Raw genomic sequence first — 19761 nt, forward strand, 5'->3', positions numbered from 1 at the left:
ATTATTCAAAGAAGCTAGATAAACTTTATTATAAAATCAATCCACTTGTATTAAAATTGATAAAAACAATATAAAAAATTGAAGTACGCTCTTATTCAAAAGATTTCAAAACTTGAAATGTTCAAAATATTTCAGGTTTTCAAAAATGTTTCAAATGAAAGGGTACTTCATTTTTTTATTGTTTTTATTGATTATAATTTATTATGTATCCCATGTATCCTACATCTTCCATCATCATTGTTTAATGCCCTCTTTCTCACTCCCAAAATTCCTCATACGAAGCATTTCCACCCTTTCATCATCTCTATTCGTTGAAGATCACTCACCACTTTCCACCCCCTTCTCATTCGTAGGAAACTTTCTCTCTCTCCTTTATAATTATCTTTGTCCCTCAACAGTTACACTTCTCTTTCTCTTTCCCTTGCTCATTTTTTGGTATTTCTCATCCTCTACCCTCTCCTCTTCACATCTTCCTTCTCGTCATTTTGTTTATCTTCACCATTTCCATACGGAGCTTTATCTTTCAGTCAACATCTTAACTCTCCACATTTTATTCTTCCCTATCACCATCTCATTTTCGCCCACACAGAACGTACTCTCTCGCCTCCATACATCTCACTTTCTTTTACTCTTCCCTATCTCCATCTCATTCTCACCCGCACAGAACGTACTCTCTCACCTCCATACATCTCACTTTCTCTGCAAGTAACCTCCTCTTTCTCTCTCACTCTAACTCTCTCTTAGTGTTATTCCCTTGGGATCTTGCCTGAGCAGAACAAAGGAGACTATTATCCGTCTTGTGGAGAATGATGGAGAAGTCAGCACCACGCTCTCTCTCAACCATTTACCTGTGAAAGTACTCCAATGTTACTCCTCCCACTTCTTCTTCTTCATCATCATCATCATCATCTTCTTCTTCTTCTTCTTCTTCTTCTTCTCTTCTTCTTCTCTTCTTCTTCTTCTTCTTCTTCTTCTTCTTCTTCTTCTTCTTCATCTTCTTCTTCTCTTCTCTCTTCTTCTTCTTCTTATTCTCTCCATCATGTTCTTCTCCATTCACCTGTAGACATACTCTGATGCTACTCCTCCTACTTCTCCTCAAATGATTTTCTCCGCACTTCACGCTGCTAAAACTCCTCCTTGTTTATCACTTTATTCTTCTTCTCCCAATTGTTATCTTCTGATCCTTATTTCCTTTTTCCCTCAAACTCAACCTGCTCATTGAACCTGGATTCTAATATTACTCCTATATCTCCTATCCTTAATTCACTAACTCGAATGTGATCCTACTGTGATCTGGAACATTATTTGTCCGTTTGACTTTCCCTCTGACAGTCTGAGAAATATTTTCCAATTGAAATCATTAAAAACAAAAAAGAGATGTTAAGTCTTTAATTTTCCTTCATAACTTATCAAATAATAAGATAGATTCCCCATATTTGCTTTCATATGTCAATATTTATATATCTACCATATCACGTCGCTCCACTTTCTCTTTTTTTGTGCCCCGGTCCAGAACTGTGAGTCACTATAATTCTCCGGTCAACAGAATTCAAAGACTTTTCAACTGTTTCTCTGAGCAACTGGACATCTTCTGGTTCTCTCGTGAAAAATTTTATAGAATATTAAACAGTCTATTGTGAGATGTCCTTGCTCAGTCGTGTTGTCGATTATTTGTTGCTGTATATAGGTGTGTATATATTGCACTGTGTACTTCTTACTCATTTTCTTGCTTCATTGGCAGGTATCAGTCCTCTGACATTCATTTGTTAGTCTTATCCATTCTTTGTAACATTTTTATTTTAATTTTAGAATCTTTTCATTTCTATATTCCATTTTATGATAATTTTCTTGTATTTTTTCCTTCTCTTGTATTTCTATAGTTTTTTTTCTTTCAACATCGTTGCAATTGTAAGTTACATTGCTCATTGTATAATAATCTTGTATTGTTGTATTTGTGGAGGAGACATATTAGGGGTAACCTGTTGTCTCCATAAATAAATAAATAGACATAGTTTTCCAAAACAACTGCTGGATCTTAGGCCTCCAATACAACTAGTGTTGCTCTAATATTGCTCTGAATGCTATAAAACTGGTCTCTATATATTTTTATTCATGCCGTTCCTTCTCTTCTATCTAGAACCTTCATCATTCTCTTCTCTGTCTAATCATTTTCTAATTCCTTGTTTATATCTCCCACTTTTGGTAGAGAGTTAGTGGGAAGGATACTTTGAATATTCTTTCCGAAGAATGGACATTGATATGTCCAAAGCTCCGCCAATTTATGAAGATGCATGACATATTTCTATGTATATTTATATGAAGATGCATATTATCTATTTTATCTATAGTTATTACAGATTGCTTTTTTTCATATGATATACAGCTCAATAATTATTTTTCGCCACACTGCACAGAAAGCAGCTGTTTTCCAGTCCCTACGTAGATCTGAAAGACATTGTTTGCAGACGACTCTCGTCTGACGTCAGAACAGGTTTCTTTCCGGCCTAGGCCGGAAAGAGTACCCTTTCCAGCCGCTAACATAGAACTAAGAAATTCAATAATTGAAACATTCATGATAATACCATCTTATTGTCATTTGAAAGAATAAAAAAGTATTAACTCAACCTCCCACATAATTGAACATCATATTTTAGGTTATTAAGACAAATCAGAATGGAAAATACTTGGACAATTTCCTGATATTCAGATTACCTCAGATTTGCTAGAGCTATCATCTTCCACTTCTGCTTTCGGAAGTGCTTGGTAAACAACTATTCTCATATATATATATATATATATATATATATTATATATATTGTTTATTTTTGTGTGTAGCGGAAAATAGCGTTCGCACCACGGGCAAGAATGTTTTTCCGGCTCTCAATCTCGGCCTACGGCCTCGGACTTGAAAACCGATCTCGAGCCGGAAAAATCTCATTTTCTGCTCTAGTTGCGAAATATATTATTCTTAGTTGATATTTTGTAAATTCATCTATAATTTTGCTGTATTGTAAGCTATTGTATATAAGTGTATAAGCCAGGCTATATTGTAATCTACATAAATTTAGTACTCAATCAATCAATCAATCAATCAACCACTATTTTTCAATATCCACCCAATCATCTCATTTCTCCCTCTCGTCTACCTCTTCCACCTCTTCCATCACTTTCAACTCCCCAATCTCTATCGCCTCTTCTATCTCCTCAATATCCATCCCCTGATTCCTTTCTCATATTACTCCTATCCCTCTATACCTTCCTCTTCACCCTTCTTTCCCACCTCAAAACTAGATTATAATTCATCCAGTTCCGTCATTATAATAGAAACATAACCTATTTTTATCGACCTGTAACATTATCAAAATTTGGGAATGGAATAGTTTTGGTCCAAGTCTGTTGTTCCTACCCAATCATATTATTTTATATGATTTGTAATATTGTATCCACGAATAAATAAATAAATATTCAACTTCTCTCTTTCAACACTATCTCCATTTCCCTTTCCTCCAATCCCTATCAACTCTCTCAGCTTAATTGCACTAAAACTTTTGAGGAATATCCAGCGCAGAGAAATGGATGGAGATCAGCCAATTACAGTGACGGATAGAGTTGTAGGTAGAAGCGCAGTTGCCAATTTGACGATTTGAGTCAGTCAAGTGTAGGCTTCCAGACAGGAAACTCCGTAAGTTGAACATGAGCGCTTGAATACTCACTAGAAATTAGAGAACGCTGAACGGTGGAACGGTGACTTCGTCGCCGTTGTATCATAGAGAAACAATAGCATAAGTAGATATGCCATGGTATAGGGCGTTTATGTCGCAACTTTTACTGTTATCCCAAGCCGATAGTTCATGTAATTGTTACCCGTGAAGCTGTGTGACACTGGTAGTCTCTCATATTGTGCCGTTCATACTACTCTCACCTCAACAAAACAGTAAAATTCGACAATCGGTTTGAGATAACAGTAAAAGTTGCGACATAAACGCCCTATACAATGGAATATCTATAGTAAGGTCCACGTTATAATGACAGTGGATAAAGATAGAAGAATAGCGATGCCGATTCTCTGCATTAATAAATTAATTATAATTCTACACTGTCAAAATCATAATTGGCATCATTGTGGACCTAGAAAAGGATAGTACCACCGGCTTTGTCAAATGATAGACAAGGATAGCAAAACCAAAGTTGATCAAATACTGTCATTTTAACGTGGACCTCACTATACTTATGCTATTGTTTCTCTATGCTTGTATTCATACATCTGTTTGCCTTCTCTGTTGCGCATGTCCCTCCCAAGTCAGAAGTTATTTTGTACAGAGTATAATCGCAACCAAATGCAACAATTCTTTCTATTCTTACAGATAGATGTTAAAAGCTGAGTCTCACCTTAGAGATAATATAGCTTAAGCTAGCTTATACTTTTTTTCTATACCATCACACTCACCAACTAACTCTATGGTCTCACTTTCTAACTCTATGATCTCACTTACTCACGAAGCTGTACTGAAAGCATCTTACTATCACAATGCATAGAACGTACCCTCTTCAGATCTCTTAGCGGTTACGCCCCCACTTTAACTCGCTTCTCACTCTCATACATAGTTCCTCTCCTCAATCTCTCTTTCTCTCTCACTTTTATACATCACATCTCACTCAATCTTCATCTCTCACTCTTATACATCACATTTTAGTCACTTCTCTCTCACTCTACTTTATCACATCGAACTTATTCTCTCTCACTCTACTTTATTACATCTAACTCAATCCTTATCTCTCACTCTTATACATTACATCTTACTCACTTTTTGTCTCTCATTCTGCTTTATCACATCTCACTCACTCTTCAACATCACATCTCACTCAATCCTTATACACTCACTCTTATACTACATTTTACTCACTTCTTCTCTCTCACTCTACTTTATCACATCTAACTCAATCCTTATCTCTCACTCTTATACACTACATCCTACTCACTTTTTCTCTCTCATTCTGCTTTATTATATCTCACTCATTCTCTCTCACTCTTCTACATCACATCTCACTCAATCCTTATACACTCACTCTTATACATTACATTTTACTCACTTCTCTCTCATTCTGCATTATCATATCTCACTCACTCTTTCTCTCTCACGCTTGTACATCTCTTCATTTCTTTTCCATCTCTTTTTCTTCTCCTTTTTTAGGATATACAACTGAATCCTCAAGTAAAACAACTCCAACTTACTCATTGCTTTACATCACCAAACACTCTCAGAAGTGATTTTATTCGGCTATTACTCCTTTTCTCACTTTCTCTCTACTATTCTTTAGAAAGAGATATTGCTTTCCTTGAACAATCTTTTTTTTTTGTTCTCTCCTTCCAGTGAACGTTTTCTTCGGCTCTTGATCCTTTATTATCATTTCCCCCTCTTCATCCGACTTTTTTCGCTTCTCCTTTTTTTGTGACATTCTCCTCGTTCTTTTCAATTCTTTTGTGAACTCCAATAAAAAAAATAGAAGAGTACAATCACACACGTAAATGAGTGGGATGGATAAAATTTCTTAGAAAGCTTGGAATGCCCAAAAAATTGTCTTATAATAGGCATCACCTATATTTTAGACATAGTTTTATAATATACGTACCAGCAGGTAACACGTGTCCGAAACGGTCTAATTAAAAAATTGAGAAACTGGAAAGTTGACGTAATAAGATCTTTGACAATTGAAAAAAGGCATTATAACCATCCCGGTAGATAAAGAATCTATTTATGCGAAATTTCAAGTTAATCAGTTGAGTAGTTTAGACGTGATAATGCGTAATAGTTCTTTACTGTATCATATCATAGATTACATAATTATATTTTAAATACAAATTATAATGTTTGTTTTTTGGTCCTTAGAAATTATCTCTTCAATATGTGAATATTTCCTATTTGAGTGATGATAATGTGAAATATTTCTTCTATGTTTGGTTTTGAAGCATCCAAATTTAGAAATCCACTCTGTGATAATAATTAAGTACTGTAAATTTTTTGAAGCGAACAACTATCAAGGTGCGTACAGATTCACGCGCCGCGAACATGAACAATTCATTTTTAATCAGCTGATGCCAAGCTTTTTATATCTGTATCTTACCGTTTCTGTAAAAATACAGATATAGTAAGCTGATAGAAAGTGGAATGCTCACGTTCGCGGCGCGTATATCTGTACGCACCTTTAGGCTCAACTCACACTTACGCGACTCAAGTCAAGAAGGGACTCGACTCTAGTCGAGAGCATGTGTTTTCAAATGGTGACGTCGCGGAGACTAGAATCGATTGGTCTGAGTGTCACCATTTGGAAACACATGCTCTCGACTAGAGTCGAGTCCCTTCTCGACCTGAGTGAGTGTGAGTGTGAGTTGAGCCGACTTAACTTATCTTGGACTATGTGTAACATGATCTAAATTTGGGAGAGGAATAGCACAAGGTTACCTACGTGCGTACAGATATACGCGCCGCGAACATGAGCAATTAAATCTGTAAAAATACAGATATAGTCAGCTGATTAAAAGTGAATTGCTCATTTTCGCGGCGCGTAAATCTTTTTTTATAATAATAATAATAATAATTTATTCAACCAAAAACAAACATTGTACAAACAAATTGAAATAAAATAACATAACTGGTGTAGCAAACACCCACGCATGCACAATACATGTTTATCATTATAGTCTAAATGAAGCCCCAAAGGTAATCCTGTGTGTGGCCTTTCTTCGTATATTTAATCACAATAGAAAATGATCAAACAAAATATAGAAAAAAATGAGAGAAGAAATATAGAGAGTCTCAAATTGATAATATACAAAACCTTGAAATACTACAAAATTTCAAAAAAGAATCAAGAGAAAAAAATTGAAAATAAAATAATAAATCATATTGCAATTTAAACAGTTCTCCGTGCGGACAGCACATTCCAAATGATAATTATCGATTCTTCAGTCAAAATATGAAGCCATGCAAAATATTAGTGCTATAACACAATATAACTGCATAAATAATTCAAAGTCCCAACCATACAAGAACTAAATCAAACATGAAAAACAAAATATCAACTTTCGAGCATGAAAACCTTCATAAAAACAACTGTGTATCATCAATCGCAACAATGAATTTTTTTAATCTGGCCTTTACTATTTCGCTATATTGACACTCCTGTAAGTCTGGTTAAAAGGCATTGTAAAGCTTACCACCTACATATCTGAAAAATATTTTGTTATGCTCAAGCCTAGGTTTATGTAATTGAACTCTATTTCTATAGCGTACATTATAATCAGCGATATGGGTTTGGTTTGTCAATTGACTTTTATTTTTGAAAGTATCCAAAACTGCTTTAAACAAAAAGGAATATGTGACTGGTAATCCATTAAGGGATCTGAACAGGGGTAGCGAGTGTTCGATCCTTGGCTTGCCACATTATCAATCTTATAAAAATGCTTTTGTGCTACAATAATAGGTTTCAAATTTGTTGATATGCACTTCCATAACATATGTTTCCATAATTAATTCTTGACTCAACCAGAGTATGATACAAAAATGTACTAGAAAATATATTGGACACATATTTCTTTTAAAGTGGAAGTTCCTTATGGAAATTAACATTTCTGATTTTAATTTATGTATATGATCATACCATGAAAGTTTATTATCTATTAGCAAACTGTACATACTGCATATCTGTACGCATCTTTATTATTTCTCTCACTATTATTTTGATAATATACTTATCGTGTGAATCAATAAAGAACTGTATGATTCGTTTTTGTTGGAAAATAAATGTGAATATCAAGAGGACGTTATCAAATACGAATGGCAAAAAACCGCCTGATGATTGGAGTTATGATTTGGTGTGTTGGGTTGAAGGGATAGAGTCGGGTAAAAGATGGGATCTCACTGAACTTTCTCGAGAAGTTTTGATGGAAAAAATTCTTGATGGAACTGGGAGTCTTTCCACTTCTGAGTTGATTCTCATCTTTATTCATGAGGTTAGGTGATCGAGTGTAGGCGGTTTTCCGACAGTTGAAATAAAGTTAATCAATGTTAGATCTCCGGTTAGATGTGCTGAAAATTATTAGCGATTGATTCATGATCAACGATTACTTTTTAATTCGATGTCCAATTTTCCAGCAACAGAATAAACTGTTATCATTTCACCGGGTTTAGTTTTCCAGGTTTTATTCCCTGGGAAAACAAGGTTCATTTTGCAACATCAAAAAAATCTGGTGTGGCGCACTCACACAACTTTCCTTGCAGTTATTAGAATTGATCACCTGACGCTAGTGTTCACGCGCATCACAAGTCTACTTATAAACAAAGATCTAAGCCAGCTGGTGTCAGGACAATAATGCTGGAGACATACGAGGTCTGATATCTCTTCATAGTGAATGTTTTAGGAGAATCAACAGTTTGCAATTGGATAATCATATTTTCTCGAATTTCGAGCTTAATTTCAATTTTAGGTGAAAATATTACTCAACATTAATTGTAGAGATTTTTATGCTCAATCTACTCCACTCGAATTTTTTTGTTCAAATCGTATCTGAAGCCTGAAAATTGGGAATCTAAAATCCAACTTTGCATAGATGGGGCGGAGCTCCTGAAATTTTTAGAGATATGGGACTTGTGGAAATTGATAGAGCTTATCAATGACTATTTCAGGTATGGATTTAATCAAAATCGTTGGAGCCGTTTTCGAGAAAATCGCGAAAAAACCTGTTTTTGACAACATTTTCGCCATTTTAGCCGCCATCTTAAACTGCATCTGATCGAAATTGTTTTTGTCTGATCCTTATATTGTAAGGACCTTAAGTTCCAAATTTCAAATCATTCCGTTAATTAGGAGATGAGATATCGTGTACACAGAAGCACATAATATTTGTACATCCCATCTTGAATGACAATCCAGAAGGACACCCAGAAATCCAGTGTTTGTAACCGATTTTATTATTGGACAATCACAGACAGAAGTGTCCCCACATTCACTTAATGAGTGAATTATCAGCTCATTCAAATTATTTGGGAGACCAGTCTTATTTGGAGAGAATGTAAGATAGATACTTTTTTCGAATTAAGGGTCAGGGTATGATCAACTAAATATGATTTTTTTTCCTAATCTACTTTGTTTCATCAGTAAGGGTGTGACTGAAAATATTCGGCTACATGTTCTCCTCCTAGTTCAATTTTTATCCTCATTTCCATAGTTAGAACAATAATTAAGAATAATTCAAAGTATCATCAATGGAACATATTCAATGAGTTGCCGATGAGAGCTTCATTAATATTCTTTCTCAATAACCTTTATAACTTCAATAATTGACCGAGCGAAGTGAGGTCTAAGATTCAAGTCGACGGTTTTGCATTTCTCTTAATGTTTAAATGTTTGAATGTTTTTATGTTTATACGTTGCGCATTTACGGCGAAACGCGGTAATGGATTTTCAACAGGTATGTTCCTTTTTTAATTGCGCGTCGATGTATATACAAGGTTTTTGGAAATTCTGCATTCCAAAGATAATATAAAAGGAAAAAGGAGCCTCTTTCATACGCCAATATTACCGTAAAAATCAGACTATAGAATTATTCATCATAAATCAGCTGTCTAGTAGACTATAATACTACCCGTTCAAAAACATCGAACCATCTTGAAAATGTATCTTTCCATTAACGTTAGTAGACAGCTGACTATAATACTAACGGCTCAAAAACATCGAACATCTTGAAAATTGTATCTTTCCATCAACGTTGTAGACAGTTGCAGCCAGACCTGACAACAGCGCTCACACTCACATTCCGGGACGATATAGGACAGAAAGCTCTATGTTTATTTAGGATTTCTTCTAGACATTTTTAATTGATGAATTATTTATTAATTTTTGAGAAGACATAACAACAGGTAACTCACTGAGCGCGAGGTCTACTGTTCACAGAACTACTAGGATTGTGCATGATCACTTTCTAATCTACTTTTTCCATCAGTAAGGGTGTGACTGAGAATATGTGGCTACATGTTCTCCTTCTAGTTCGATATTCATCTCCATTTCCATAGTAAGAATATTCTTAAATAATAAATGGTAATGAGTGGAAAATATCATCAATGGATTACCGATGAGAGCTTTATTAATATTCTTTCTCAATAACCTTAAAAACTTCAATAATAATATCTCCAATAGCTTCTTCCTATCACCATCTCGAATCACAACACTGATTCCAACAACCCACTCTAAAGTGAATGAAATACCACAGTAGAGAAAAATTAGGAATAGTTTATAGTATCATCAATGAAACATATTCAATGAGTTGCCGATGAGAGCTTCATTAATATTCTTTCTCAATAACCTTGAAAACTTCGATAATAATAGCTTCAATAGCTTCTTCCTATCACCATCTCGAATCACAACACTGATTCCAACAACCCACTCTAAAGTAAATGAAATACCACAGTAAAAAACATCAGACCTAAAATATATTTCAGAATCTCTCTGAGCATGTAAAGCCACAAAAAAAGCTGAGCCTAGTACAGTATGAAGAGGAGGCTTTCCCAAATATTGTTATGGCACAAATATTTTTCTACAAAAGTCGTTTGGTGGGTTTCCAACTCGTAGCTCTCTCTGATTAATGACTATGACGCTCTCTCACTAATCCGTGTAAGCTGCATTGTATTCATGAGTTCGGCCTACATGTTGGTAGTAAGCTCACCATCGTATCACGCTCTGGGCTTCCACTTTTTACGCAGTTTCAAATTTATTTAGAGAAAATACGTGGACGTCATGGAAATACATGAACTTGGAAATGGGTTTTCATGGAATTAATAATTCGAATATGGAAGTCTCTATCAAATATTCTGATTTCACAGAAGTGGATAATTCTAATATCCCACTCACTTCTATATATTGTAACGCTCCTTGGGGGGTTCCTGGTTTTTGACTTGAGTAATGCCCCAGACGGAGACGTCACACAGGTATAAAATCTTACACTAAGTCCTCGGTGTTGTAATCTCAAATTTATGAGTGTGCGGATGAATACTATAGAACACCAGGCTGAAAGATTCAGTATAAGATTTGATTTAATAGGAGGCATAAACTCCTGCTTGATCTGTTCAATGACTATCTGTGTGAGAATAATGTTCCTTGCAGGTATAAGTCGTAGTGTAGCAATTGCTAGACACTAGATTCAGAGATCTTAAATTAGTACCTGTACTGTAGACAGTGTACAAAATCAAACAGGTCGAGCAAAGAACTTGGTGCATATAATTTGCGGGATTGCGCCACTGAAATTCCGACGGTCTGAGATAGGTTTGATATACCAAATGCCGTTCGGAAGATACTTCGCGGACAGAATCTTTCCCAAGTTTCAGGCTCTATTGTGTGATTCTTTACGCTGTAGGTGTTTCTGCTCTGTGGTAGAAACTTCTATTCCTAAGTCAAAGTAGGGCACAGATAGGAGCTGATATATTAGCAGGTAAGGACAGAGAACGTATGATCTCGATCTGACCCCACTTAATATTTCCACTTATATCTGTTCCTTGAACCAGATTTGGATCAATTATTTCAATGATCGTTTTTGATCGGTGCTCAACAAGAAACACAAAATCTGGAGGGCTAGAGAAATAATCGAAATCAGGAAATAAAGTATCAAATTTGAAATATAATGAGCAGTAATAATAATTAATAAACAGTACAGTTTCAAGATTTGATAAACAGGTTTTGAATAATTTTCTGCTGACAGGCTTATTTGAATTAGTGCTATGATGCTGAGCTATCATGCACGTTCTTTTTACAAAGTTTGAAGAATTCTTGAAGATAAAAAATAATGATTCCAAATGATTTAACCAGAAAATATTACTACTTTAACTGAGTAGTTGACGATGAACTAGGTGGTCAGCATTATAACCACCATACAAATAATGACGAAAACTGGTGGTTAGTGCTGGAGTGACCACCATGCCTCAAAGAGTTTGATGAATAATTCGAAAGTGTACTCAAATTTATATTTTGATTTTCTCTTTCCTTGCCCTCTGCTATCATATGTAAGGAAAGAATATTGCTCTCTGAAAAAAATTAAGTTATCCCAATTTCCAAATTTCTATACGTTCCAAGGTCCCCTGAGTCCCAGAAATTGGTTTTTATTGAAAGTAGCCCTAAAGGAAAGAGAAAATCACTTCGAAATATTGATATGTTGTACTAGTGACAAAAATCACCAACTCAATACTAAATTTATAATTTTTATATTTTGTAGAGGTGATTACAATCAGCTCTAACTTGTGGAATCCCAAGAGGTTCTAAGTTTTAGGAATTGCTTGCTTGATTCTCGTTCCTTTTCTAAATTCGAATTCATTTGTTCTCTACATAAGTTCATACATACTATTACATAATATTAACAAAAATAAAATTGTCAACAGTACAGAAGAACTCATATCTGATAAGTTAGTTTAGTATGACACTATTTCAATTCAACATCAAGATTATTGGAACTGAGTGAAAAGAGAGAGGAGAAAATTGAAGGAAGAATAGATGATAGAAGTGCGTGAAGGATAGAAAGAATAAGGAGCAAGATGGATGAGATGAAGGGGAATAGAAGATATGAGAAGGAGATCAGATTAGATTGGAAATCTTCATGTAGAGAGGAGAGAGAAGAAGAATTAAAAATGAATATTATATAAAATCACCTGCTTTGTCTTCATAGGGAATATAATTAATAGGGGATACAACAATATATGATAAATTAGTGTCTCTTTAAGAAACATTCACTTGATTTTCATTTATACATACGGATGTATTGTTTTGAGGGGATTCCTTTGATTTATTTGATTTGACTCCTCAATCGAAAAACAAATTTAGGGTTCAGAACAAACTCAATTGGATAAGGAAGGAATAATCAATCGAAAGGTATGAAACAGAATGAGAAGAGTGAGAATATGAAGAGAAATGAGGAGGAAGCAAAGGAGAAAAGGATGGAGAAGAAGAGGAAAAATAGAGGAGAACATTAGTCAAATCAAATTTCACGATTTAGTACAAACTCAACGAGATTAGGAAGAAATAGTCAATCAATCAAAGGACAATTTCTCAGTCTTTTTCATTCAAAATCAATCAAAGGATATGGAACAGAATGAGAAGGGAGAGAATATGAAGATAAATGAGAAGGAAGGAGAAGAAGAACATGATGGAAAAGAAGAGGAAGAACATTATCAAAGTCAAATTCCAGGGTTTAGAACAAACTCAACGAGATTGGGAAGAAATACTCAATTAGAGGTTTTGAAACAGAATGGAAAGGAAGAGAATATGAAGAGAAATGAGGAAAAATGGAAAGGAGAACATGATGGTGGAGAAGAGGAAAAATAGAGGAAGAACATTGGTCAAACCAAATTTCACAATTTAGTACAAACTCAACGAAATTAGGAAGAAATAGTCAATCAATTAAAGGATGAAGAACAGAATGAGAAGGAAGAGAATATGAAGAGAAATCAGGAGGAAGAAAAACGAGAGCATGATGGAGATGAAAAAGAAAAATAGAGGAAGAGCATAAAAACAAATCAAATTTCAGTTTTAAGAATAAACTCAACGAGAATAGGAAGAAATAGTAAATCAAAGGATGTGACCTATAATAAAAAGGGAATAAATATGAAGATTAATTAGAAGAGAGGGAAAGGAGAACATTGATTGATTGATTGATTGAGTACTTTATTTATGTAGATTACAATATATACTGGCTTATACACTTGTATACAATAGCTTACAATACAGCAAAGTTATAGATGAATTTACATAATATAGACTAAGAAAATAACTATTGAACTGTATATTATATGAAAAAGCAATTTGTAATATAATAACTATCGATAATAATCATATTGTTATGCATCTACATAAATTGGCGGAGCTTTGGACATATCAATGTCCATTCTTTGGGAAGAATGACGGGGAAGAACATGACGGAGAAGAAGAGGAATAATAGAGGAAGAGCATGAAAACAAACCAAATTCGGGATTTAGAACAAACTCAACGAGATTAGGAAGAAATGATTAATCAAAGGATATGAAGCAGGATGAGAAGAAGTGGAATATGATGAGAAATGAGGAGGAAGGATAAGGAGAACATGATGAAGAAGAAAAAACATACAGGAAGAGCATAAAAACAAACCAGGTCGCATAGCCATCCAAGTGAAAGGGGCCACAGAAGCCTTGTTAATGATAACCGCTGGTCAATAAATCAGGAAACTGGAAACTGGGTGTCCTCCATACCCCCCCCCCCAATCACTTCTTCCAACATCATCTTATTTTGACACGTTTCACTCCCTTTAATCCCTCTTCCCACTTCCTCCATACCTCTTCCCACTTCACTATTCCTCGTTCCCCCATCCTTGTTCAACTTCATCTTATTTTGACAATTTCCATTCCCTTCCTATCCTATTACCTCTTCTTCCATCCCTTTCACCACTCCCTCCTTTCATCTTCATCACTCCCTCTCCCTTTTTCCTTCTTCCTCCCTCCCTCGTCTTCATTCACTCTTCCCTCTTCCTCATTCTCTTTTCTCTCCTCTCCTACCCTTCTCACTCGTCCTCCTCAACTCTTCCTCCTTCACTCTTCGTCCGTTACTTCTCCCTCTCCCTCATTAACTCTTCCCTCTCACTCATTTCCTCTTCTACTTCCTCCTACACTCTCCGTTCTTCTCATTCACTCTTCCTCCTTCATTTTTCCCTCTTCCTCAATCCCTTTTCTCTCCTCTCCTTCCCTTCTCACTCTTCCTCTTCTTTCCCACTCCCTTCTTTCTCCTTCCCTCTTCCTCCTTCACTTTTCTCTCTCCCTCATCCCCTCTTACCTCTTCACCATTCTATTCCTCTCTTCTCCTTCTTTTCCCTCTCTTCCTCCTCTCCACTTCCTCCTTCTCTTACCCCTCCTTCCCTCTTCCTTCTTCATCATTCTCTCTTCCTGCTACCTTTCTCACTCTTCCACATTACCTCTTTCCTCTTCCTCCTTCCATTCTTCCTCCTTCCCACTTCCTCCTTCCTCCTCCTCTCTCTCCTCCTATTCTTCCTTCTTCCCACTTCCTCCTTCCATTTTCCCTCTTCCTCCTTCCCTAACCCCTCTTACTCCTTTCCTTATCCCTCTTACTCATTCCCTCTCCCCTCTTTCTCATCTCTTCTACCCTTTTCCCTCTTCCTTCACCCTCTCTCTTCTTCCTTTTCCCTCTTCCACCTTCCCTTTTCCTCTTCCACTTTCCTTTTTCCCTCTTCCTCCATACCTCTCTCCACTCCCTGTCCTCCGTTTCCTTCTCTCTAATCCTTTCTCGCTCCCTCTTCCTTCCTAACACCCTCTTCCTTCCTTGTTCCCTCTCATTCCTACACTTCCTATAATACACAACATCATTATCCCTGGTTCTAGCCGCTGGTAATATCATCCGCCCTGTCACCATTATTTCTCTCAGTCGTTGTTATCCATTCAACTCTTCTTGCGCTGATTGGAGGCTACATCTATCATTATCCCATTAGTATTCTTCCGCCAAATGGATTCTCTTCCCATCGGACTTCCTCTGTCTCTTTTCCCATTGAACTTCCTCCTTCTTTTTCATCTGTGAATATTCTTGTTTTCTACTTATCTTTGTCAAACTTCTTATTACTCCCTCTCTCCTTTTTCATCAGATCCCCTTCACCGTTTTCCATCTGTCAAGATTTATTATTTTTTTATCCATTAATTCCATTTCTATCACTCTCTCTATGATACTTTTCATCGTCCTCTCCCTCTTTTAATATGATTTTCTCAATCGTTTTTCATCTTAAAGTTTCTGGTTCTCTAGTTCTCTTTGTCATATACTTCTTGCACTATTGCCACGCAAAACTCTAGTTTTCCCTCTTCTTCTCAGCTAATGCTCTTCACATCTTGTTCACTTACCAAGCTTTCCCTCTCACCTCTTTCTTCTCACTCTCTCTCTCTCCTCCCAACTCTATTAGATGCATTGAGAGCCGAGCGGGCTTTATCTTGTCTTTAAAAAAATATCCTATAGAGAAAATGACTGAGTCTGTCCAACCCTAGAGCACTGCATGACAAATATTCTAATCTCCCTGCCTTTCCATTCTTCATTCCATTCATTCATCCATCTTACATAATACATTCATCATCTCATCTCAACATTTTCTATTCTTTAGTACTGTATATCGTAATTATTACTCAATCAATTTCTAAAATCTTAATTAAATCACACCCTATAACGTTTACTCCATTTATCTATTTTGAATGATTAATGCAATATTGTATTCACTATTACTCATTCCAATATCATCCATATTATCCATTCATCCCATTTCTATGATTCAAATCACATATTCACATGTTATAATATTCCCAACAGCTCCATTCTATCACAACCCAGTCGTATGTTGATGGGAAGGATATTATTTTATATCCTTCTTGAAGAATCAACAACTATTTGTTGAAACACCGCCGATTTATGAAGTTATATACGATTTTATATTATCGTTATTCTAATTGCATTTAATCTTTATTCTCATTCTCTCAAGAATCGACAATTATTATTTGTTGAAACATCGCTGACATATGAAGTTACATTGAAATTTTATATTATCGTTATTCTAATTGCATTCAATATTTATTCTCATTGATTAATTATCTATACTTTGTAAAATCCGTTGAATAATTAGCATTACCGTTATTTATAGTGAATTAGTGTATAATCCATTAAATATTGAAACATACATAAATTAAGAAATCTAATCTAATCTAATCTAATCCTCTATCAAACCTTTTTTCCTCCTCACTTCTCTTTCATACCTTTCTCTCTCCTTTATCGTCAGCCATTAACTCGGTCGTGTCGTGTGTTGATGTGAAGAATATTATTTTATATTCTGCCTAGTGAGTCGACAATTATTTGTTGGAACACCAGCGATTCGAGTAATATTATATTACAAAATTGTAGTCATTGAAATCGCATTCATTCTTTATTGTGATAATTAATTCTTCATACTCTCTGGAATTCGTTGAATAACGAGCTAAAATGTCATTGACTTCGTGACAGTTTAATTATATTTGATGGGAATAAAACATTAAACAATTTTCTGCTCTAAATTTATTGTCTGAATTCAATATTTTCCAAATTTGGCTTAGTGGTTTTGTGTTTTGTTTCGGTTTTGTATATGTTTGGACTTTTTAACATCAAAATGAACTTCATTGCGAAGTGAAAAGTGTAAATTCAAAGTATTGTGCTGACTATAACCTTAGTGTCCGGTTTCCCATTAGGGAACTTTGGACTATACGGTGTGGTGGAACTACCCTCGGGTCTCCCCACCATACGCTAATAATAATAATAATAATGGGGATCAGTGTAAAAGCCAGAATATTTCGTAACATGCATGGATAGAGAACGCTAATCTTATACAATTTAATTCCAATCTAATATCCTCTTAAATACCTCTCTCTCTCTCCTCTTCCCACTCTCATACTTCCTATCTTCGTCATATACTGTATCCTCCACTATCGACTTACAAAAAATGTTATGCCCCTCTTCATTGTCTTGACTACTCCTGTCTGAAATAAGTTGAATGCAATAAAGGTACTGATTCTATTTCAAATAGTCACCAATATTTCAAACTATTTTTAATTTATCACAATATTCCTTTGTAATCAAACTTCCAAGAAGCCCTCACAGAATACTTGATTTCTACATTCAATTATTTGAGAATGAATAATGATGTGAACTCACCCAGTCTTTGCGAAGTTGCTAATATACAGTATAACAGCCTCGGAGAGCGCCACCTCTGACTTGGTGTAGTTCTTCGGGAAATGGCTGAAGCCGTCTATTAGTGGAGCTCCGAAGATGTAGGGTAACTCCTCTCCATGAACTGTACCCATTCTCTGTTAACATCACAGATACCAAAATAAATGAGACTATAATAGTATCTTAAGTCACAAGGACGGGAAGGAGCCTTTTGCAGGCGAGCATGATGTTTCTAGTCGAGGCGTTAGCCGAGACTAGAATTTCATTTGAGCACTGCAAAAGACATTCACGTCCAAGTAACTTACACTATTTTTTGTCATAATAATGTAGAAAAGAATAATTTTGGAACATAAAACATTACCTGCTTGTGCTGACATCACTACATGCATTCTATAAACATAACCTAGTTTATGAGTTCCGAATCAGGAATCTCTTGATTGTAGTTCACAGAACTTCCACCTGGAGCGCTAAAAGGCGGTATCTGTACCCAAAGACCTTAAAGAGATATAAACCCACAATGCCTATGCCTTCCCAATGATAGCTCTTACTTGAAATTGAAGGCCGCCATTGGGGTATTTTAGCACGAGATATTATATCTATATATATATTTGTAATACTATAGATTACAAAGGCATTGGTATTTAATAATCTTATAGGTTGCCCCCTCAATGGCCGATTTCAATTCCAAGTACGATACTGGCGCTGCATGTGAGGCTGCATCTTAAATTTCCAGTTTCAATATTTTCTTACGTTGCTTCTACACAAATATTTAATTATTGTAATGGAATTTAGTTTGCTGGAGTACACCGATATTCACTTCATGTATGGAGCAGCTCTTGGCAATGCGACCGAAGCAAGAAGAATGTATGCAGCTGCATTTCCAAAACATCGGTTCCATTTCTGAACCGATTTGAGTGAAATTAATATTTTTCAATGTAAAATAAAATTTGGAGGAAAGTTATTCTTGTATATTCCTGTAATAAGAACAGTTTTCATGAAATTATAAAAAAAATTAATATTGATCTTTAAATGGTGAAAAGTGGTCATACATGCAGTACGAAAAAAATTAATTTCTCTGTTATTCTTCGACCAATCTTAATAAATTAGGTATCATTGGAATCGTGAAAAAATTTGCTAACTTTTTTGTCTCTTGTAAATTTTCTGTAAAATGGACGGTTTTCGAGATATTCGCCATCAAAAATTTAAAATGGCCGCCATTTTGAAAAATTTCAACGAAATTTTTTTTTTTTATTTTTTATAGTTGAGTCTTTATAGCATAAATATTCATGCCAAATTTCAGATCAATACAACATTTCGTTCTTGAGATAAAAATTTTTAAGTGAAAAAAACAAAATGGCAGCTATAAGGATAACCGCTGAGTTTTGGACACTTCAAATATGACATTTGTAGTCTCCTAGCATCCAGGTACAATACCCTAAAATTCTCGACACTACTTCTGAAACACCCTGTATATATTTGTAATGCTATAGATTACAAAGGCATTGGTATTTAATAATCTTATAGGTTGCCCCCTCAATGGCCGATTTCAATTCCAAGTACGATACTAGCGCTGCATGTGAGGCTGCATCTTTAAGGTCTTTGTTTGTACTAGTTTTGTTGTTCCAAATTCGAACCTAGGAAACATACTCGACTGTAAAGAGAACATATGATCTCTTTACAGTATAGTATGCTGCAATGAGAATCATATGCTTATTTGTTCTACAATCAGCTGTTTACCGGCTTAATTTCATGGATGTAAAACAGCTGAAATTGAATGGCTATGACAAAAAATTAGTAACAGAAGAAAAATGTCAATAGATCCTAATAAATTATTGTATAGAAAAAATAATTGTAGCATAATATGCTTTCATTATTTCATTTATTTCATGGAATGTATAAAAGTGTCGGAAGATTATCGCAAAAGTGATGTCAATCAGTGTATACCTAATATCAAGTGAATTTTGGAATGATTTGTAGGAACAAAGGTTACAGACTGGCTGGAGGTAACAGAGT

The 19761-nt window shown here is 35.2% G+C and overlaps 1 protein-coding gene across 1 annotated transcript in view; it reads right to left on the bottom strand.

Annotated features, from left to right (window-relative positions):
- LOC111058443 (neuroligin-4, Y-linked-like) overlaps positions 1–19761 on the bottom strand; it is an 850919-nt gene that overhangs the window by 42541 nt on the left and 788617 nt on the right. The window contains 1 exon segment of the mRNA XM_039440114.1: positions 17734–17885. Coding sequence (XP_039296048.1) covers positions 17734–17885 — 152 coding nt within the window.

This window comes from Nilaparvata lugens, chromosome 13, assembly GCF_014356525.2.
Source record: "Nilaparvata lugens isolate BPH chromosome 13, ASM1435652v1, whole genome shotgun sequence".
NCBI lineage: Eukaryota > Metazoa > Arthropoda > Insecta > Hemiptera > Delphacidae > Nilaparvata > Nilaparvata lugens.